The sequence below is a fragment of the Temnothorax curvispinosus genome, unplaced genomic scaffold (genome assembly GCF_003070985.1).
Source record: "Temnothorax curvispinosus isolate PA1 unplaced genomic scaffold, ASM307098v1 QBEX01000153.1, whole genome shotgun sequence".
Classification (NCBI taxonomy): domain Eukaryota; kingdom Metazoa; phylum Arthropoda; class Insecta; order Hymenoptera; family Formicidae; genus Temnothorax; species Temnothorax curvispinosus.
The window spans coordinates 1-20,200 of NW_020209933.1; the positions used below are offsets into that span (position 1 = coordinate 1).

A 20,200-nucleotide genomic window follows, 5' to 3' on the forward strand; every position below is an offset into this window, starting at 1 on the left:
CGTTGATTGTACACTTTTTCAGTGACAACTTTTCCTTTCCACATGTAACGTTTTACTTTCGGCATTTTCGTAGCGCAAGCGAAAACTAACCTCAAACGATGCGTCTGTATATTACACGTGCTCAGAGCACACTTTCGATACAGGAGGCTCTATTGGAAAAAGTAACGGACCTCTGTAGTATTTGTTATCCTTTACGGAGAGTGACGGAGAGAGAGGTTCTAATGTGACGTCATAGTGCGCTGTTGCCGGATCTCTGTACTTACGAGTTCAGCGAGACCAAGCGAGACCGTTCTCTGTTTGGTTTTTATTCAATATTTCAGAAAATATCCTCGAAGTCATAATTTTTTTGGTTCTAATTTGTTTGTAAGATGTTTATTAATATTTCTGCAAAGTTTTAAAAGGATGCCATATTTTCTTCGATATTAATTTCTCAAATGAAGTTGAAAAAACAGTGAAATTTGATGAATTCCCATAAGAGCCCATGTTAAATTCAAATTGTTATAACTTTTAAACGGGCCTCGCAAACTTGTTCAAACTTGGCACAATGCTTTATTATTATAATACTCATCACCTGACAAAGTTTGAAGAATTTGCCATTTTTTCTTCTAAGGGGTCATACAACCTTAACAGATACCATAGCGCATGCGCATATGGCTTCTGCATTCTGCTCATGACTCCTGCAATATTATGTGCTTCCACCTTTAATAGGAGACTGTGGCCTAGTTTACACCGATCTCTTGATACGCGTATCAAATAGTATATTTGAACTGATCAGCCAATAATCAGCCTTATTTACTAGTTATTTACTATTTAATACGCGTATCAAGTGATCGGTGTAAACTAGGCCTGTGATACCGGCCATAGTATAACTAGTATGCTCACTCTTATGCTAAGACTCCATAGACGCGGAAACGCCATGCGGTAGAGTGCGTTGACCAATCACAAATTTTGATTTTGCCGCAGGCGACTTGCGGCAGTCTTCTGATTGGTCAACGCACTCTACCGCACGGCGTTTCCGCGTCTGGGTGCGTTCAGAAAGTCACCCAACTTACCAAACTCATCAAAACCCCCGTTCAGAAAGTCTCGGACAAACCTCGGGTGACTTAGCGGAAGCCTTGCGATTGGACAGTCGAACGAAGGTGGGGAAATGTAGGCGGGCGACAAATTGACGAAAGAGCCCGACATTACACGGAAAGTGACGAAACTCTTAAAATGCTTCAATTTTGTCGGTAGTGGGGGTCACCCAGCTCCTCGATGATTTTCGATGGATGAGCTGGGTGACCCCCACTCTTCCATCAAACTAAAACCCGCGGATTTTAAATTGAAAAGACATACAATGGCCATTAGAAGAACTTCCATTAAATAATTAAATAATCGAAAAAGTAGGGTAGTGTTAATAATATAAAATTTTTTAACATATCTGCAGAGTCAGAATTATCTCCCTGTAATATTTGAATGAGAAGGACAATGAAATTAAACATTGTCTTGAAATAAATTGAAACGTAAACTTCTAGTATAGAAATTCCATGATTAATGCAGACATAAAAAATTGTGTGTAAAAAAAGTAACAAAAATAAATTTTGTTTCCTAAAAGTTATATGTTGAATAAATAATAAAAAAGTGTATAATTAATAGAAAAAATAAACTATAAATTAAATTAAATTAATTGTCGGTAATTCTATAAAATGTTAAAATTGTATATCATATGACGGTAAGAATCCTGAGAAGAGCGATCAAGTCGCTAGGTTTAGGTAATAATCATCCGAGGGACCTAGCATCGAAAGCGTCAGTCAACTCCACGGCAGTCCACGGTCAACTCTCAAGTCAAAAGAGTCGCGCTTATCGTGCACGTGTTCGGACGTGTTTGTCCTGAATAAATTTTTGAAGATTGCTGATGCAATCACAATTTCCACTCAGACTTCGCTACGCGATCAGTGATTCAAGCTTTGTTAAACAAACAGTGGCAAATCTGGCCGTATTGTCCGCTGAAAAGCGGCAGGAGCCAATAAAAAGTAAGAAGAAGAAGAAGAAGAACTCAAGTCAAAGGATTCACGTCAAGGCTCGAGCCTCGAGGAAGGTTTTGAAAGACAATGGATTCTTGCTGGCGATTTTGATTCACAGTCCCGTTCTCAATGAATTCAGATTAACGTAAGTAATTGCTCAATATAACAAGTACACATTCTCATCCCGATATTTCGTTATTCATACTCATGTTTATACTTTTTCTGCTCGATTTCGGAGCTACTCTCGCAACTGAATATTAATCATTATTTTCTAATTTTCCTATTGTTTTTATTAATGTCCTTTTAAATGCATTAATGCAGCACGCAATTATTTCTGGGTGAAATGCCACTTCTACTTCCTATTCTCGTAATTTATCCAAGAGCGGTAGTAGTATATCAGGATTTTCTTCCACGGTATGCAGTCTTCTTTGGAAAACTGGCATATAAGGGGTATTCAAATAAGTTAAAGTTTAACGGTTTGACAGGTTATGTCGGGTTAAAGTCGAGTAAAAAGTTAATTAATTAACTTTGGGCGCGCTACTCTTTAAGGTTATGTAAAATACATAAGTGACTCATTAACCTATCACATTAGTCTTTGGGTTAAAAGTTTAAAAATTAATTTTTTACCCTACTATAACCTGTCAAACCGTTAAACTCTAACTTATTTGAATATCCCTAAAGAGATTGCCAATAATCTTGGAGTAAATTAATATTTAATTCCTTATATGCAGATGTCCCTATGCGAGGTATTAGAACCACTTGATTACGAGGAATTCTTGGGACAGCATCAGTCAGTGCTGGACCGTGATCCTTTAAAACCAATACCAGATTTTCCACCGGGAGACGTCAAATTGAGAGTCGTAAAGAGGAAGATTCGAACAGAGGAGCCAGTAGTACCGCACGAATCAATGTAAGAAAATAGTCGAAACGCTATTAATTACAATACAGTTATTTAAAACTTGTCATCCATTCTTTATTTTGATCATTTGGCTTTCAGTGATACCGTGTCGCCTTATGTGAAAAAATGTTGAAAGTTTTACTTCAGACTGGGTCGTAATACATCGTAAATACAAAGGTAGAATCTCACTTATTGCCAGAGACAGATTGATTCAGGATACACTTAGACAAGATTTCGAGGTACCTAGTGCTGGAGATAAAATTAATTTATTTGTGATAAGCAGGAAGTAAAAGCGATTTATCTTAATTAGGTAGATCAAGAAGATGCAAATGGTTGTGTATCACTGAACGAGGAGGATGATTTGTCCAATTCCGGAGATACTCCGAGAAGATCTTGGGCAACTCTGGATTTGCGGTATTCGCAACATGACTCTCTTCTGCCGAGTTTGTTAGATCGTGTTTGCCTCGAAACGATCGATCAGATGAACGAGCAGAAAAGATTGGAGGATCGACAGGTATAGGATTATAAAGCGGCAAGTTTGTTTATTTTGTTTTTATTAAATATTCTTAATATTTGTTATTCAATATTTTATTAAATATTTTATTAAATATTGAATATTTATTAAATATTTTATTAAATATTGTTCCGGATTCGGCGTTGCTGATACATTCTATTCCGCAATATTTAGACGAGTCCGTAAGTCAACAACAGCGTGTAAAAAAAAGTAATTGCTACTCTGAAATGATGTATACAAAATAGGCCAAGACATGCCCATTTTATGAAGAATTAGATGAAATTTTAGGCAAAAAGCCATGCGTCAAGCCCGTTGCACTGGCCTCCAACAGGCGTCCCGTTCTGGATAAAATGTGCACGGATGTAGACTGTAAAGAAGAACCTGAGAAAAAGAAGAAGAAAAGTAAATCCGACGTTCTCGATGAAATTAGAGAGTGGAGGGTGGAGTCGATGGAATATCGAAGAACCACTGATGCCGAGAAGCAGAAACAGCGCGAGGAGCAACTTGAAATTGCACGGAAGAGTATCGAGTCTATGGATGCTCGCATGGGTCAGTTAATTGATGTCTTGAAGAAAAATTAAAGGTATCCCAGATAGCACAACGCAACTAATTATACAATTTAAATAGTTCATTTGCAGTATTAGCTGAGATTATTCACTATAAATTTTTTCACTATAAATTCTTTTGAATATATAAGTTGTAGATTCTTTTTAAACGTCGTATAAATAATATAAATAATGGCTACTCTTTTACAGTTATTCCTTCGGCTCTGGACGCATAGTATATAACAAGTTCAAGTCCGTGGTATCGTACGTGATTGATGATCTACCATTGTTCGATAAGAATGCAGTGGTTACTGTACCGAAGTTGTCGGTGTATGATTCACTTGACGAGGAAGTAATATAGAGTTATCTGGAATTCTCGCTCGCCTCGATGAAGAAAGGCGCCTGCAGTGAGCAGTCCAGCCGTATGACGGCCATGGACAACGCCACCAAGAACGCCGGAGAGATGATCGACAAACTCACTCTCACGTTCAACCGCACTCAACGTATAACGTTGTAACTTTATAACGTTTGTATTATATATTAAGTACCAAAATTGAATTTCTATCAGTTCGGATATCAGAAGCATGTAACAACATGATCTTTTAATCTAGTTATAAAAGATTACAGATTCATCAATTTAGGAAGGTGTGGTATCTCTTTCTTTTCTTACTTTTTAATATAAAATAGTTGTTGTAGGTCACACAATCTTGTGATCGCGTAATAAAAGGAAGAGAGAAAGGAAGGAGATTCTATAATTGCAATGTGTGTTTGCAGTACCGTAAGAATTTTAAAGATAATTTAAAGTGTATAAAATGACGTGGCCTTTAGAGTACTAAATAAGACGATTACTTTTTAACTACAACCTTGTTTATGTACTTCTAGCTTGTATATAGAACGATATTGCGTGAATGATGGATGCATTTTGTAATCAAATGCAGAAATATTTCGGTTTCTGCCATGTCGCATGACGTACGTAATAATACAATTTTGCAAAAACGATTTTCGAAGTTAGAGTTTCTTGTTGCTAGTTTGTAGTCTTAACACGTGTAATAATGATTATCGACTCGAGCGGTATTTTTGAGTTGCACCGGACATTTTGTAAAGGAGAAATTTTTAAAAACCATGAAAGCAACGCACATACAATTTTAATTTCGTAAATGCACAATCCGAATTTATTAACGCTTACGAATGATTTATTAATGTTCAGCTCGAAAGTTTTGCTAATTAGCGTTCTCATTATTATGTAACAAACTGACAAAGAGAAATAAAATCTATATTTTTACATAAGCAATGCTGAGAATGTAAGGGATACATAATCTATCCCTTATCTGTAGACAAGAATGCATGTCTGAGAAGCTTACGTAACTGTGGGCTCGCACTTTTGTAAGGTAAACTTAATTATAGGCGCAGCGTATTTATGAATTGTTTCAAGTGTATACTAAGAAGTATAGAATTTTTAATGATTTTATGTTTAAGGGAAAAACATTTAGAGTACTCTTCATTTCAAATACTTAAACTCTGCCCTATCGATTTATATGTTAAGGGGCAGATTAGGCGACTATTAAGGGCTACTAAAAATATATATGTATATATTTCACAAATATATACATATATTGGTAAAGCAATATACTCTTCTTGCTCGTTCATATTATGTAACAATAGAACTTAATTCACTCCCCCTTTTTTTCTTTTTTTTTACCACCGTCATTCACATTAGTTGCAATAACTCATGTATGGTGTTTGCAATTTTTTCATTTATACCCTAAATTAATTGTTGCGACAGCAACGTTGTTTCGATGCTATATTGCTGTTGCTAATGCACTAGTTATACCAAAAAATTCATCGTAGCACAGCAGAACGATATAAATTAAAATTATTCAATTTATACAGCGAATAAAGGGATTTTATTGTCGACGAGTATATCGGTATACTCTAAAACTATATGTATAAAGAAATGCATAATAAAGGAATTTATACTATTTGTAACATTTGTACCATTTATTACTTGAATTTTCAATTTTATTTGGAAACAAAATTTGATATATTAGAAACATAATTATACTATTTAGGTGGTCAATGTAATGTCATTTAATATAAAATATAATAAACTTTTCTTGGCGCAATTAGCCTTTAAGAAGGCAAAAATAGTATCTATAATTAATTATAATGTAGTTTTTGTATAAAATTATGTATACAATTTTTTGTATAAAATACTAAGCCTGTTCATTTTCGATGCACTTTTGAACTAATGCAATAAGTTAAAACGAAACAAATATATTTTGGGGTCTACAATGCGAGTCGTAAGTCGTAAGTTATAAGAAACTGACTAATCGCAGTCGATTATTCTCCTCAAATTCGACTTAATTGGTCAATTTCTTACGACTTATGACTTACGACTCGCATTATAGACCCCGTATAACCTATTGCACTAGTTCAGAAATGCAGCGAAAATGAACAGACTTACTATGAGAATCACAGTGTAAATTACTATTTATTATTATTCTAGCATATTTTTTTTCACTGATGTATATAAATATTCGATGCAAATATCAATAGAAATAATATCAAATTTAAATTACGCGCTCAGTTCTCTGGGCGTGTCAAATAGACACGCCCATCCCCCACCACTTTGGGTGAGTTTGGTGTACCCCGGGTGACTTTCTGAACGCACCCCTATGGAGTCTAAAGGTGCCTTTTCATGCTGACGCTCGACGCTCATTTTCAGCGGCAAGAAGGTCGCATGACCACAATTGACGCCGGCGTCAATTGAAATTCATGAAAAGGAAAACAGCGTCAAAATTTTGGCGTCTTCGCGTTGCTTTGGCTTTGACGCTTGAAGTTGGAAAAATCCAACTTCTCTTGGCACCTTTAAGGTGCCAAGGCGCCTTTAAGGTGCCAATTCATGGGACGCTGAAAAACAGCGTTGAGCGACGTCACGTGACATCACTATGATGCCAGCGTCAAGAAAGAGAAGTTGGATTTTTCCAACTTCAAGCGTCAAAGCCAAAGCAGCGCGAAGACGCCGAAATTTTGACGCTGTTTTCCTTTTCATGAATTTCAATTGACGCCGGCGTCAATTGTGGTCATGCGACCTTCTTGCCGCTGAAAATGAGCGTCGAGCGTCAGCATGAAAAGGCACCTTGACATTTGGGCAGTGTTACTTGTAGGTACTACAACCCGGGGCCCTTTAACCGCTTGATACGTCGATGGTCCTCCAAAAACATGGCGGCGAATCGGAAACCAATAGATCAAAGGTGCCGACAAAGAGTGAGCATACTAGTTATACTATGATATTATTGGCCCTCGTACTGAAAATCTATAGTATACGTGACGTAAAATATAGATAGTGAATATCGGAATGCAGCATGCAGCCATGATCGATTCCATGAATCGGACCGCAGCCCTAGTGTGGTATAGAGTATAGGGTATAGTTCGCGCGAACACGAACGACAACTTATCTACGCACACATATCGACTACACTCGCGAAAATACCAAATAGTAAATACGCGATTATAGATTATACGAGTCGGGCAGGATGTAATTACGCGAGATGTCATGCTTGAAACGAACCCGCCGTGCCTGCCGATTAACACTCACATTTTGTAATTAGTATGTCGAGAACGCGCCGTATTGGAGATTTTAGGTAAGGTTATATCATTTGCGTAATTTCCTTGCGTGTCAACTCAACGGGTGCGCAATATAAAGAAAATATTGATATCACGCTAAAATATTTTTCAATAGCGACGAAAAATCTAATTTATCATACGATCGAGTGCCTTCGCGATAATGATCGGCAACATGTCTTTCGTGATGCTAAACAAACACAGCAATAAGAAATAAGATGTCACCATTCCGAAGGAAAAAGTCAGGGAGATCCTTCCCTGTCAAAGTCTGCACTTTGGATGCAGAACTCGAATTTAATCTAGAGGTTAGTGGATAAGTGTCACGGTCTTTTATTGAATTGCTATTATGTATTTTGTTGCACTGATAATATATCTCGCAAACTGATAAATTTTCTGTGACACAGTGGAAATCGACAGGCAGAGACTTATTTGATCTGGTATGCCGTACAATAGGACTAAGAGAGACATGGTATTTTGGACTTCAGTATGAAGATGCCAAAGGCTTTATTTCTTGGTTAAAATTAGACAAAAAAGGTGACTGTAATTTATGGCTGTTTGTTCAATATCCAGATATAGGATAGATCTAATCTGGGCTGCATTCCGATATTCACTGTCAGCAACTTTTAGTACTGAAAATCTATATTATACGTGACGTAAAATCTAGATTTGCAGTACTGACAGTGAATATCAGAATGCAGTCCTGGATACTTGGAATTGTATACTCTTTACCATAATAACACCAAACTAATTACAGTTCAAGATCAAGGCATTTCGCAGCAGTCAATAACATCGTTCATGTTCTTAGCAAAATTTTATCCCGAGGATGTAGCTGAAGAACTTGTACAAGAAGTCACTCAACATTTGTTCTTCTTGCAAGTGAAACAAGCTATATTGTCTATGGATATTTATTGTCCACCTGAGGCTTCTGTATTACTCGCCTCTTATGCTGTCCAAGCAAAGGTATTTTTTTGTAAGCTGAACTACATATATATTTAATATATTAATATATTGTTATAAATTAATTAAAGTTAAGAAAGCTAACAATTTATATAAAATATATTTTTAATACGATATATAAATATTGTTTAAATGAGACATATACATATAGATTTGTCTCATTTATATACAGTGTTTCTTATATAAAATAGGATAAAGCACATTTGTATTTTATATACGATAACTTTTATTAATACGATTAATAGAATACATTCAAAAAAGTTGAGTAAATATTAGGAACATTCAATACATACATACATTATTAAGTTATATATATTTTGGATGATGATATCAGTTGTTTAGATAAAAGATGGATCAAATTCAAAAACATTGTAATATGTCTATTAAATAGAAATCTATTTTTAAAGCTAACATCTTTGACTTGATCCACTTCTGTATATTTCATATATGAATATTGATCTAAATGTAACATCAAAGAAGTTAGTTTCTTACAAAGGTTAATTATGTTATATTTATAATAAAAAAAAATATTGATTTTTATTTTAATTATCAGTATGGTGATTATGATGAAGTTTCATATCGCCCTGGAATGCTGGCCAGTGAAGACTTACTTCCACAGAGAGTTATAGATCAATATCAAATGACACCAGAAATGTGGGAAGACAGAATAAAAATTTGGTATGCTGATCATCGTGGCATGTCTCGAGATGAAGCGGAAATGGAATATCTTAAGATTGCTCAGGATCTCGATATGTATGGTGTGAACTATTTTCCTATTAGTGTAGGTATAACATAACCTACATTAATTGTATCTTTTTGTCTGAATATTGTTCTATTCTTAGTATAGATTAACTTTAATTTCTATTTTTGAACTTAGTTTTATCTTTTTTTTTTTTGTTCTAAGAATTGGAAAAGATTAGGATTAAATAATTGGAATCCAACATGGGGGGCAGGGCTTAGGCCCGGTTTCACCAACGTTATTTAATCTAATCGGTCGATTAAACTCACTCTTCGTCTCTTTCTAGGGGGACAGTTAGAAAGAGACGAAGAGTGAGTTTAATCGACCGATTAGATTAAATCACATTGGTGAAACCGGGCCTTACCCGGCTTACATCATATGGTCCAATATGGCTGATGAAACCGCATAATAAATATTTTGTATCGGTAATATCGCGTAGGTTTTTGATAAATATGCAACTATGCAACATATTTGCGAGTTGGCCCGTACAAGTCCCTCTGAGAGGAAAATTATAGAAAGGGAGAAAATATTCTGAGCGTAGGTGTGCGGTTTTAATAGTTCACATCTCGCCACCAGGTGTCATAGCGCCCGATGTTGGAAGCCAATACAAAACAAGAAAATTTATATTAAGATTTTTTTCCTAATACAAGTAATACAGATTTATGTTCATTTCTATCAATGGAAATTAACTTAAAATTATATCTCGGTTTAACTCTTACTTTTTATTTTTTTTAACTCTTAGTACTGGAAACAGATAAAAAGTAAGTTAAATCAAAATTGAAGTTAATCTATATTGATAGAAATAGCAATAAATCTGCGTTACTTGTATTATTATTAAAACAAAAAAAAAATGTTAATAAAATTCTTAATATAAATTTTCTTGTGTTGTATTATAGAATAAGAAGGAAACAGATCTTTGGCTCGGAGTAACAGCATTAGGATTGAATATTTATGAAAAGGAGAATAAACTGGCACCGAAGACTACATTTACATGGTCGGAAATTCGTCATATTAGTTTTGATGACAAGAAGTTCATAATTAAGCCTGTGGAGAAAACATCGCCGAACTTTATGTTCTTCTCGCAGAAAACTCGCATGAACAAACTGGTAAAGAAACAGTCAGATGTTGGCAGCTGGGTGAGGGGCTTGATTGCTTTAAAGTTGAACAAACATAATAGTGACACAGCTGCTCATGTATTATTTGTTAAGATCCTAGACTTGTGTATTGGCAATCACGATCTATTTATGAGGAGGCGCAAACCGGACTCCATGGAGGTTCAACAAATGAAAGCACAAGCCAAAGAAGAAAAATCCAGGCAAGTAAACGTGTATGCTTTCGTAAAATAGTTTGTTTTTATCTTGTAAAAGTTCTGTGTTTATGTTCAGAGTGTTTGATGAACTTATTAGCCATATTGTTTGATTTTGTAATTAATGTAAATTTATCTTGAATAAATGCCATATAGTTTGATATTAAAACAGTTTTTATAAAACAGCAAATTGCACTTTCTACAGGTTGCTAACTTAATTGTTACCAGAAAAATTAAATCACTTATTTTTAGCAATATAATAATTACAAATATATAAGAAAACATTTTTTAACAATAGATCTAATCCATACTAATTTAATGTACTTTTTTTCTTTCCTTACAGCGATTTGCGACATCATTTGCTTGTCAAAATTTAACATGTCTTAAAGGGTTAGATCAGTGTAACTCTTACTCTCTTGATGTTGATAGTTTTCTGATTTAATAACAATTAATTTAAAATAAAATTAATTTTATAAACTATAAACCTATGAGCAATTACTTGATAATTGCTTAATAGAAAAGTTTATAAAATTGACAACGTATAAAACATCTGCCCATAAAAGACAGCATTGTATGAAAACGAAATTATTTTAGAAGCTTTTATAGATTGACTGCTTTACCACAAGAATACTCTACAAAAATAATCGTGACTTCATTAATCTTTAAACTTTTAATATTGTAAAATTTTGAACATATTGTAAAGCATAGATCCATCAAAATTCATATTCTTTACAAAAAGAAAATGGACTTTTTTAATCTTTTATACTGATTTGACTCTTACAATTAATCTTGTATCGTATATAGTATTTAAATGTTATTATTAATATACGAGAGTTAAGAGGCTTTGAAAAGTCTATAGCATTATGTACCTACATCGTGAATTAAGTGATGATTTTTGTTTCTAATTTGAGCATTGAAAAGAACTTTTTAAAACGCAATTTTTATATTTTTGCTCATTTAATCACAATAGTTTTAACAAAATACTTTCTTTTTCTTTCTTTTTTTCAGTTTCTTTTTCTTTGTCGGCAATTTTAAGAGGTGACAATTCTAGATATATTTTATATACGCACATATGTGTATACAAGATAATAACATAATATGTGAGGCTTACTTTTCAAAGATGGGTTCAGCATTCTAAAAAACAATAGAAAAAGTTCATATGAACCGACTATATTTTGGAGTTAAACAAATTTTCTTTTCTCATGGTTTTCTGTCTTTTCTAAAAGCTCTTATTTGTATACCTTCACTTCATAGGGGAGGTGCTCAAAATGACTGCCCTACATCTCAATACAAACATATAAATATTTTACAGAATAATAAAAAAAATCGTATATAAAATATCCAATTTTATTGTTAATGTTCCGCTCATAATTCCGCTCATAAAAAAACCGTGTAAGAAATTTTATTGTTGACATTTTTCCACGATGCTGATTGGTTCTCTCATTGCGTTGACTTCGTGAGCATCTGTCATCGCATATTTTGACAGTTTTATGTATCAAGGGTTAATAGTGTAATAGCAATAGTATAAAAGCTAAATAGCGCGCGCGAAGCGCGCGTCTGTGATGTCTAGTATTTATAAATAATCGAAGAAAATTAAATACGCTAGCGTTCAGTTTATATCAAATAAATTGTTGGAATACAAAACTCGGAAACAAGGTCGAATTAAATATATATTTATAATTTTTTTGTTTTGTTAATATTAAAAAACCAGCTTGGAGTAGAGTTCCGAAAACGGTCTACATCTGATTTCGACGAAACTTTGTAAGAAGCTTTATTTCGGATTAAGATGAAAGCCTTTAAAGGGAAATTTGGCGGCTCCTATGACAAAGCCATTTTTTAAGATAAAATGATAAAAAGTATAGGAAGATTTTAACAATTCTACAGGATGTTATAAATTGTTATAAATCACCAAAATTCGCATGAAAGGCTTTCATTTTAACTCGAAATGAAGCTTTTTACAAAGTTTTATCGAAATCGGAGGTAAACCGTTTTCGGAACTTTATCCTCGTCCTTCATCCTGTTAAAGTGGGCCTCATATATTAATTAAATTACTCTATTATACATACAATCAGTAAATATCTCTTTTTATTTTTATACATTTTATAAGAGACAATATTTTTATAAACTTTATAAGAGACCATAGTTTAAGAAAATAGAACTTGCAAATTCTATAGATGTTTGCTTAAGTAAGATACATAAAATAGAAACGAAATACACGAGGTCTGTTCAAAAGATATCTGGACTTATTTTGAATTAAACAGTCACCCAGGAATACAGCCTCTCTCAAGCAAGATCTGACATGTTTCGACTTGGTCATAATTGGTCCTCTTAATACTTTATTATATTTGATCTCACTCAAAATGACTAAGAAAATAGAACGATAAGAATGAATTAAATTTTGTCTAAAACTAGAAAGAAATATGTCATAGTAACATATGATATGATTAAAATAGCTTTTTGATATGGATAAGATCAAATTTTTTAATAATGTAATTACTTTAAAGGATGAATATCTATAAAAAGCGATATTTATTCTGAATGATAAAATATTCCATAAAGTGCGTTGTATATAGATAAAATGTAGAAGATTAACAATATTGAGATCTGCTCAAAGATGTAAAAAATTTGATTAATTCCTATCATGCAAAATTATGACTGAAAATTGGGACATGAATAATAGTGAAATTTGTCTCTTAACAGCCAAACAGATGGAACCCGTTATCAGTAATCAAAACATTACTCGCGATGAAACATGAATTTACGATTATAAATCTTTATTCCTACAATAAAGAAAATTTGAAATAAGTTTGAAATAAAATATAAACGTTGCTCACATAATTTTTTTGGTCAAGATAGTATCGTGCTTTGTGAGTTTACTCCAGAAAAAAGCAAACAGTCAACAAAAAACTTGATTAATTTTATCTAGCACATCGGAAGTGACCAGAAAAATAATCATGAAGCATGATTAGTAATTTCATTACAATAACATTTGTCATAATCTGCAGAATGTTTCCGTGGAATCTCACATACAAATACAACAATCTCCATGTTCTAACTATGCATCGTTCTTCATTAAATAAAATTTAATTGAAAATTTAATTTGAAAGGATGAAAAAAGAGTGGAAAAAGATTGATTATAGAAAATATCAGTATCAGAAATGGTCTGTAATCTTTTACAGAAAGATGCATCTCACTGGTCTTCACAAGACCTTTATTTTTAAGATTAAAATGAAAATTATGATATTCTAATGTGAGACATTTATTTCAACAATCAAACGCGACTTGCAACTAATCCAAAAGTAACTGATTCAGGCAACCATCCTGATTCCTGATGTTTTCCAAGATCAAGATTGTTAGTGAAGTATAACTTTTTGAAAATAATTACATAATACTCTTTCATAAACTTCTTAAAGAATAAAAAAAATCATTTTATGAATAAGTACATCAAATCGCAATGGAATTTCTTTGATCGGAATTAGTCCATCGTATGGTAAGTTTACTGTTGTAAGTATTACAATCAAAGTCTGGATACTTTTTGAACAGTCCGCTATATATTATCGAATATACAAGGAAATAAAATGTACGTTATCTAATCTGATAACTAATCTCAAATTGTATCTTTATCAAATATTCGATCATCTAAGTCTCTTTTAAAAACGTGTCTATAACTTTGCATCTAGGAGGCAGATTGAAAGAAATAAATTAGCACGAGAAAAACAATTAAGAGAAGCGGCAGAAAGGGAAAAGGCTGCAATGGAACAACGACTTCTGCAATATCAGGAGGAAATACGATTGGCGAATGAAGCTCTTGTAAGATATGAATAGAAAATTATATAATAAAACAGAAACATAAATATAAATTAATTTATATATATAGAATGTTTATATTATGTATCCATCTTATAATTTTACGTTATACAGAGAAGATCTGAAGAGACAGCAGATCTTTTAGCTGAGAAAAGCCGCGTAGCAGAAGAAGAAGCAATGCTTTTAAGTCAGAAAGCGTCAGAAGCTGAACAAGAGATTACGCGTATACGGCTGAACAACATGAAGACTGAAGAAGAAAAGGTCCATTTAGAACGGAAGACTAGAGAGGCTGAATTATTAACGGAAAGACTGGTTCAAGAATCGGAACGTAGAGCTGCTGAAGCAGAAAAGTTGAAGGATGAATTGTTGCGCGCAAGAATCGCTGAGAAAGAAGCTAAAGAAAAGTTATTAGAGTTCCTGAGTAGAAATGCCTACACTGCTACCATAACCGTAAGTACAGCTTTAACATTTATTCATAAACAGTGCAATTAGAAAAATGTATACCTATAATATACATATATAATATTAATATAATATATTATAATATTTATAATTGTTATATGCAACATTATATATATATATATATATATATATATATATATATATAAAATAATTTATAAATTATTTGTTTAACTTATCAACAGCCTGTGCCAAATCTATTTCCTTCTACGCAAGTGCTTCCATCGGACCTACAAGCAGATCTTCAGACCTTGCAACTAGACGCAGAACCTTTACCACCTGACTTAACATCCTATGATCTAATTGGCGATGGGGATGTCGATCAACTTTCGTTAGAGATTGAAAGAGAAAGGAGTGATTATTTGGAGAAGAGTAAACATTTGCAAGAACAACTGCGAGAATTACGTTCCGAAATTGAAGGTCTAAAAGTCGGTGAAAAGCAGTGCGAATTGGATCAGTTGCACGAGGAACAAGTTCGACTCGGCGAGAATAAATACAGCACGCTGAAAAAAGTCAAGTCCGGATCCACTAAAGCTAGAGTCGCCTTTTTTGAGGAGTTGTAATTCTTGAGAAACTATAGTGTTAACACAAACGCGTATTAATAGGATATTAGTAAAGTTCAATTATAGCAAAAAATTAAGACAACCATGTGTACGCGTTCTTTTTTTCGCTCTCTTTCACACACACGCACACAGAGAGAGAGAGAGAGAGAGAGAGGGGGGGGGGATATCCACATATTATAGAATATTCAAGTGTGATACATTACAGAGTATTCCATTTCTTGATTAGATTTCTTCATGAATTTGGAACTGTTTTTTATAAACTTTCCGAGGAAGTTCCACGTAGATATTGAATATATAAAGTTTTATTACAGATAATAAAACATTCTAGTGTAAACATATGAGTCAAAAAAGTTATCTGAAAACTGAATCAGAGACCGAAATCTGAGATTTTACTCCCTGGCAAACTATTCTTGAACTATTCCTGAACTATTTTGACACTGATATTCTATCTCTTTAATGATGCTACACTTATACTAATTTTGTCAATTTTAAATGTTCTTTATAGTAACAAATTTCTCATTTTTAATGTTAATAGTTCGGGAATGGAATATTCTGTATATATACAAAATATGTACATTTTACGCTGTTATTATTAAAACAATATAAATCTGCATACATATAAATATTCAATTAATTCGCACATGTGAATGTATTACATGTTCGCAAACAAATCAAAATAAATCTGCTATTTTCATATTTCAATATATATACGTGTACATACATTTATTTTAATATATGCTATTTTCTGAGAGAAATTCCAATACATCTCAGTATCTACTGCCTGTTTATACATATATTTTGTGCATACTTATTAAATATATAACTATATATAATAATAAATTGTAATATGCAACATTAAAACGGTTATATTTTTGTAAGAGCATAGCAATTGACTTTTTTATTGTTATAAAAGTTTGTCTATAGAAATTAATTAAACGAATTGTAATGTTCGACGACAGCTAATAGTTAACGGTGCCTGTATTTTGCTTCCTCATTAGAGGAAGCTTTGTTTTCGTAAACCTCGTATATGGACCTTTAATCGCGTATAAATCTAGGTCTAATCAACCAAATCTTAAAGAATTATATATGAAATAGGGGTAGAAAAGACCGAAAAAAAACTTTTTTTTTAGTTTTTGATGCCAATGTGTTCAGAGAATGTTCTAAAACGTCAGAAAATCGCATTAAAAAACTAATTTATTGCTTACTGCTTAAGTTTTTGTATGTGCCACACCCGGCCTTTAACTCAACCCTTACGGAAAAAACATCCAATTTTCGGTGTAAAATACTCTCAAAAAGACCAACAAAGGTTTGGTGTAAATTCGGATCGTCAATTGATGGTCAACACCGAAATGAGGGTTAACCACGAAAAGAATTCATCCTCAAATAGGATACCCTCAAATGAGTGTAACTCCCAAATGATACTTTGCAATGAGGAAATCTACAAATAAGGTATACCCTCAAATGAGGTCACTCCCAAATCAAGGAAACCTCCAAACGAAGAATGACCCTAAAATAAGTATAACTATATATTATAATAAATAAGCTCGAATCGAAGGGATTATTAAAATCTGCATGTTAGCTGTTATATTAATAATGAAATTGAATGACAATAATGACAAATTTCGGAAAATATATGTGTAAAAGGTGTCAAAAATTTTTATTTAACAAACTATTTTATATTATAATACATCAGCGTGCAAAGTTCATGAAGATGACAGGATGAATACTAGTTTTAGTTTAATGTAATTGTACTTGCACATTTTTCACGTAGATTGCATATTCATCTGATTTATTTTTCAGTTTATAAGTAACCCACAACAGATAGTGTAACTTATAATACAGAAATAAATAACCCGTATTTTTATTATTACATGTACCTATTAATTTTAAAGAATTAAATACCATTCTTTATTACAATTTTAATATTTTTAATTTAATTACTTTTTTAAACGACATAAATAATAAAAAAATAGAGCTCAATATATGTACAAATAAAATATGATAGTTACCGCGTTTAATATTCGACGTATAAAATTATCAAGGTAAAGTCATCGAAAAGTGAATAATTTACGAGATATTTGATATTTTATATTAAAAATATCATGATAAAGTTTGATGAAATATCTTAGGAAATTCATAACGCGAAAGAAAGCTTTATTAGTGTTTTGAAAAGCTCTCGAAGTAAGCTACAAGAAAATGCATTGAAAAATAGGAATTTCCATTTAAGAAATTAAAGGTGATCTTCATGTGATCTTCAAACTACTATCCAGGGTTAAACCAATGACACAACATATCTTATATGTCCCCCTCAAAGTCACAAAACTTTTATGAAACATTTTTCTCTAAAATGCTTTGTTTCCGAGATATAAGTTTGTAACACTTTGACAAACTCACCCTGTGTGTACACGTGTATACACACACACACACACACAAACGCACACGCACACACACACACCCATTTAATATACTGAAAATAAAATGCTATTTTAGAAAAAAAAACTGATTTGTTTTATTTACTGGAAATATATAGAAAATAAATAGCTTTCCTTAAATGATATGTAATTCGTTTATAAAATGAATAAAGCCAGACTTCTCTCGACACTAATTTTCTGAATTCTTTATCTCTATATTTAATACATTATTCTATATACATATATTAAAAATTATAAATATTACAAATTACAGGTGCACAACATATCATTCTATATATAGGCGTATTAGATCATCTTCTTTAGCAGGATAATGGGTTACTGGACATCTCTTGTTCATCCGTATTTCCGATAAAATACATTGATAGCAGAACACGTAACTATAAAAAATGGCATAGAATTTCGTATTTTATTTAAAAATAAAATGGTAAAAAACTACTTTATTGGATATTGTCTACTTACCCAGATACCATAAGCACGGTATGTATACGATGAGGTTTACAGCAGAGCGGACAAATTCCTTTATATTGCTGCGCTACGTTTGGCACCTATAAAAACAAAAGATTGAATATAGTTCAGTAATTTAAATTATTTCTCTAATTTGACAAAACACAATTATTACGCCAATTTATTTAATATGTTTATTTTTACTTTTGGTGGTGGTGGAGCTGGAAGACTCATAATATCCATATCATAATTTTCTTGGCTCCACCAAGAAAGAAATTGTAAGAAGAAAGCTCCCAATTCAAGAGATCCAGTAACGATTCTTTGAAATATATTCCATCCATCACCAAAGGTGAATGAATTGTATTTTATCTTTCTCAATAATTCGGCGATAGTAAGAGTGGATTGCGGATCGGCATATGTCAGTGTAACAGACAGTGGCCTCAGTAAGGGTGATGGATACATTGATTTCTCAGATATATAAAGTACGTAATTATATAGCACGAGAGTTTCGTATGTTATAAAGAGAATTGAATGTCCTTTAACAACACATTTACGGAAAAACTTCTGTCTTCTCTGTAACCAATATTTAATATATTAATAAGTTACTGCATCAGAATATATATTTAAAAATAACGGTTGTTTCTTGAACTTGCCCCTCTTGATATATAACCGTCTGCTTCTTGAAACTTATATCTTGTACTGAGTTGCGCAAGCTTATTCTTTAAATACGGAAATGTCACAATTAATATTAACGATAGTATTTGTTGTTTATATGTTAATTTTTCCTTCAACGTAGAATTAACTACTGTGACACGCTTCAAACCGTAAAATGTTTCAGAAAATGACGCAGCTGAAAATGATAGTATGATAAATATTCTTTTTTTTTTTCAAGAAAAATATATTAATAAATTATATAACAGTATTAAAATATGTCATATATTAGAAAGACACTTACAATATCTCTTTAGGTAATATCGTTGAAGAAGCACATTAAAAATTAAATAACCTTCATCTGTCCATTGAAGAATATGCCCATATCTTTCAAGATTAAAAGAGACAAGAATCTAAAATTATTAAAAAGATTTACATGATTTAAAAACTCAAAATATAATATAAATATGGATTTATACATACAGTAAGACAATCAACAATCTTTTTAAGGTATAGTGGGTTGACTACTTATAAATTTTACAAATATATGGAATACATTTTCTAAAAAATCTTTAATAACAAAAATTATATCTTTTATTATATTTTAAACATGGCGTTACAAGAAATATCTTAAATAACACAATATACCGAAAAAATCTTTTTAAAAGCTGGCTCAAGAGTAGACGCAAGTGATTCCTGTGCAATAATTTCAAAGATAGAAGGCCTGATGTACGTGGTTCCAGTCAAATGAGCACCTTTCTCTGCCATAGTCTGTTTACATAAAATTGTATTATTAATCTATTCTCTTAGAATTAACCTGTATCAATGTTTATCAAATATTTATCGCATTCTTTCCGCTGTACGAGGTACCTTAAATCTTGAATATAACGGCTCCCCCCCTCCGATTTCTTTGAAATTTTATTAAAATTTGATATATTTTGGGTTGTAAAAAAGATTCTGAGAAAATCGTCGCTCATGTTCCGTTTTAGGTACCTACATTATTTGTTAATAATCTCACCGTTTTGTACAGAGCAAACTGTTCTCGAGGTTAATATAAAATTTCTATTTATCATGTTTGTCATGCTTTCGTAATGGCTAAAGTCCGCAATAGCTATATACGTGCTTTCCAAAAACGACACAAGTCGAAAGCGTCACTCCATCTTTGTTGCTCACTAGGGCTGCGTTCGGGGAGCGCACTATTATTAAGGCTCAGTCACAATGAGAAAAATAAGGAATAAGATAAAGGAATAAGGAATAA

The 20,200-nt window shown here is 32.5% G+C and overlaps 3 protein-coding genes across 14 annotated transcripts; 2 read left to right on the forward strand and 1 right to left on the reverse strand.

Moving 5' to 3' along the window:
* Window positions 1–1,808: 1,808 nt before the first annotated feature.
* On the forward strand, window positions 1,809–5,946 carry LOC112459938. Of its 8 annotated transcripts, none has more exons than XR_003041402.1 (8): window positions 1,814–2,148; window positions 2,325–2,417; window positions 2,735–2,913; window positions 3,001–3,140; window positions 3,212–3,415; window positions 3,590–3,625; window positions 3,692–3,998; window positions 4,171–5,946. XR_003041402.1 is itself a non-coding variant. In XM_025024349.1 (5 exons), the coding sequence occupies exons 1-3, from the start codon at window positions 1,895–1,897 to the stop codon at window positions 2,754–2,756; spliced, it is 369 nt and encodes a 122-aa protein (XP_024880117.1). In that variant the 5' UTR covers window positions 1,809–1,894; the 3' UTR covers window positions 2,757–2,913; window positions 3,001–3,140; window positions 3,212–3,416. The 8 variants fall into 8 exon arrangements, 1 of the variants encoding a protein (XP_024880117.1); XR_003041409.1 differs by having other exon boundaries at window positions 3,704–3,998; XR_003041395.1 differs by having other exon boundaries at window positions 1,813–2,148; window positions 3,590–3,998.
* Window positions 5,947–7,188: 1,242 nt separating this feature from the next.
* Window positions 7,189–15,965, forward strand: LOC112459619 (merlin). Of its 4 annotated transcripts, none has more exons than XM_025023920.1 (10): window positions 7,189–7,604; window positions 7,703–7,889; window positions 7,989–8,118; window positions 8,339–8,554; window positions 9,114–9,322; window positions 10,177–10,416; window positions 10,489–10,595; window positions 14,267–14,396; window positions 14,508–14,843; window positions 15,038–15,965. In XM_025023920.1, the coding sequence occupies exons 2-10, from the start codon at window positions 7,803–7,805 to the stop codon at window positions 15,413–15,415; spliced, it is 1,833 nt and encodes a 610-aa protein (XP_024879688.1). In that variant the 5' UTR covers window positions 7,189–7,604; window positions 7,703–7,802; the 3' UTR covers window positions 15,416–15,965. The 4 variants fall into 4 exon arrangements, with proteins under 4 accessions (XP_024879688.1, XP_024879610.1, XP_024879761.1 ...); XM_025023842.1 differs by having other exon boundaries at window positions 7,190–7,604; window positions 8,339–8,544; window positions 9,095–9,322; XM_025023993.1 differs by having other exon boundaries at window positions 7,192–7,604; window positions 8,339–8,544; window positions 9,095–9,322; window positions 10,177–10,386.
* Window positions 15,966–18,005: 2,040 nt separating this feature from the next.
* On the reverse strand, window positions 18,006–20,125 carry LOC112459817 (peroxisome assembly protein 12). Of its 2 annotated transcripts, none has more exons than XM_025024255.1 (7): window positions 19,961–20,125; window positions 19,591–19,713; window positions 19,247–19,355; window positions 18,945–19,141; window positions 18,496–18,864; window positions 18,307–18,392; window positions 18,006–18,224 (listed from the first exon to the last, which is right to left on the reverse strand). In XM_025024255.1, the coding sequence occupies exons 2-7, from the start codon at window positions 19,708–19,710 to the stop codon at window positions 18,113–18,115; spliced, it is 993 nt and encodes a 330-aa protein (XP_024880023.1). In that variant the 5' UTR covers window positions 19,711–19,713; window positions 19,961–20,125; the 3' UTR covers window positions 18,006–18,112. The 2 variants fall into 2 exon arrangements, with proteins under 2 accessions (XP_024880023.1, XP_024879952.1); XM_025024184.1 differs by having other exon boundaries at window positions 19,813–20,125.
* Between the last annotated feature and the right edge of the window lie 75 nt (window positions 20,126–20,200).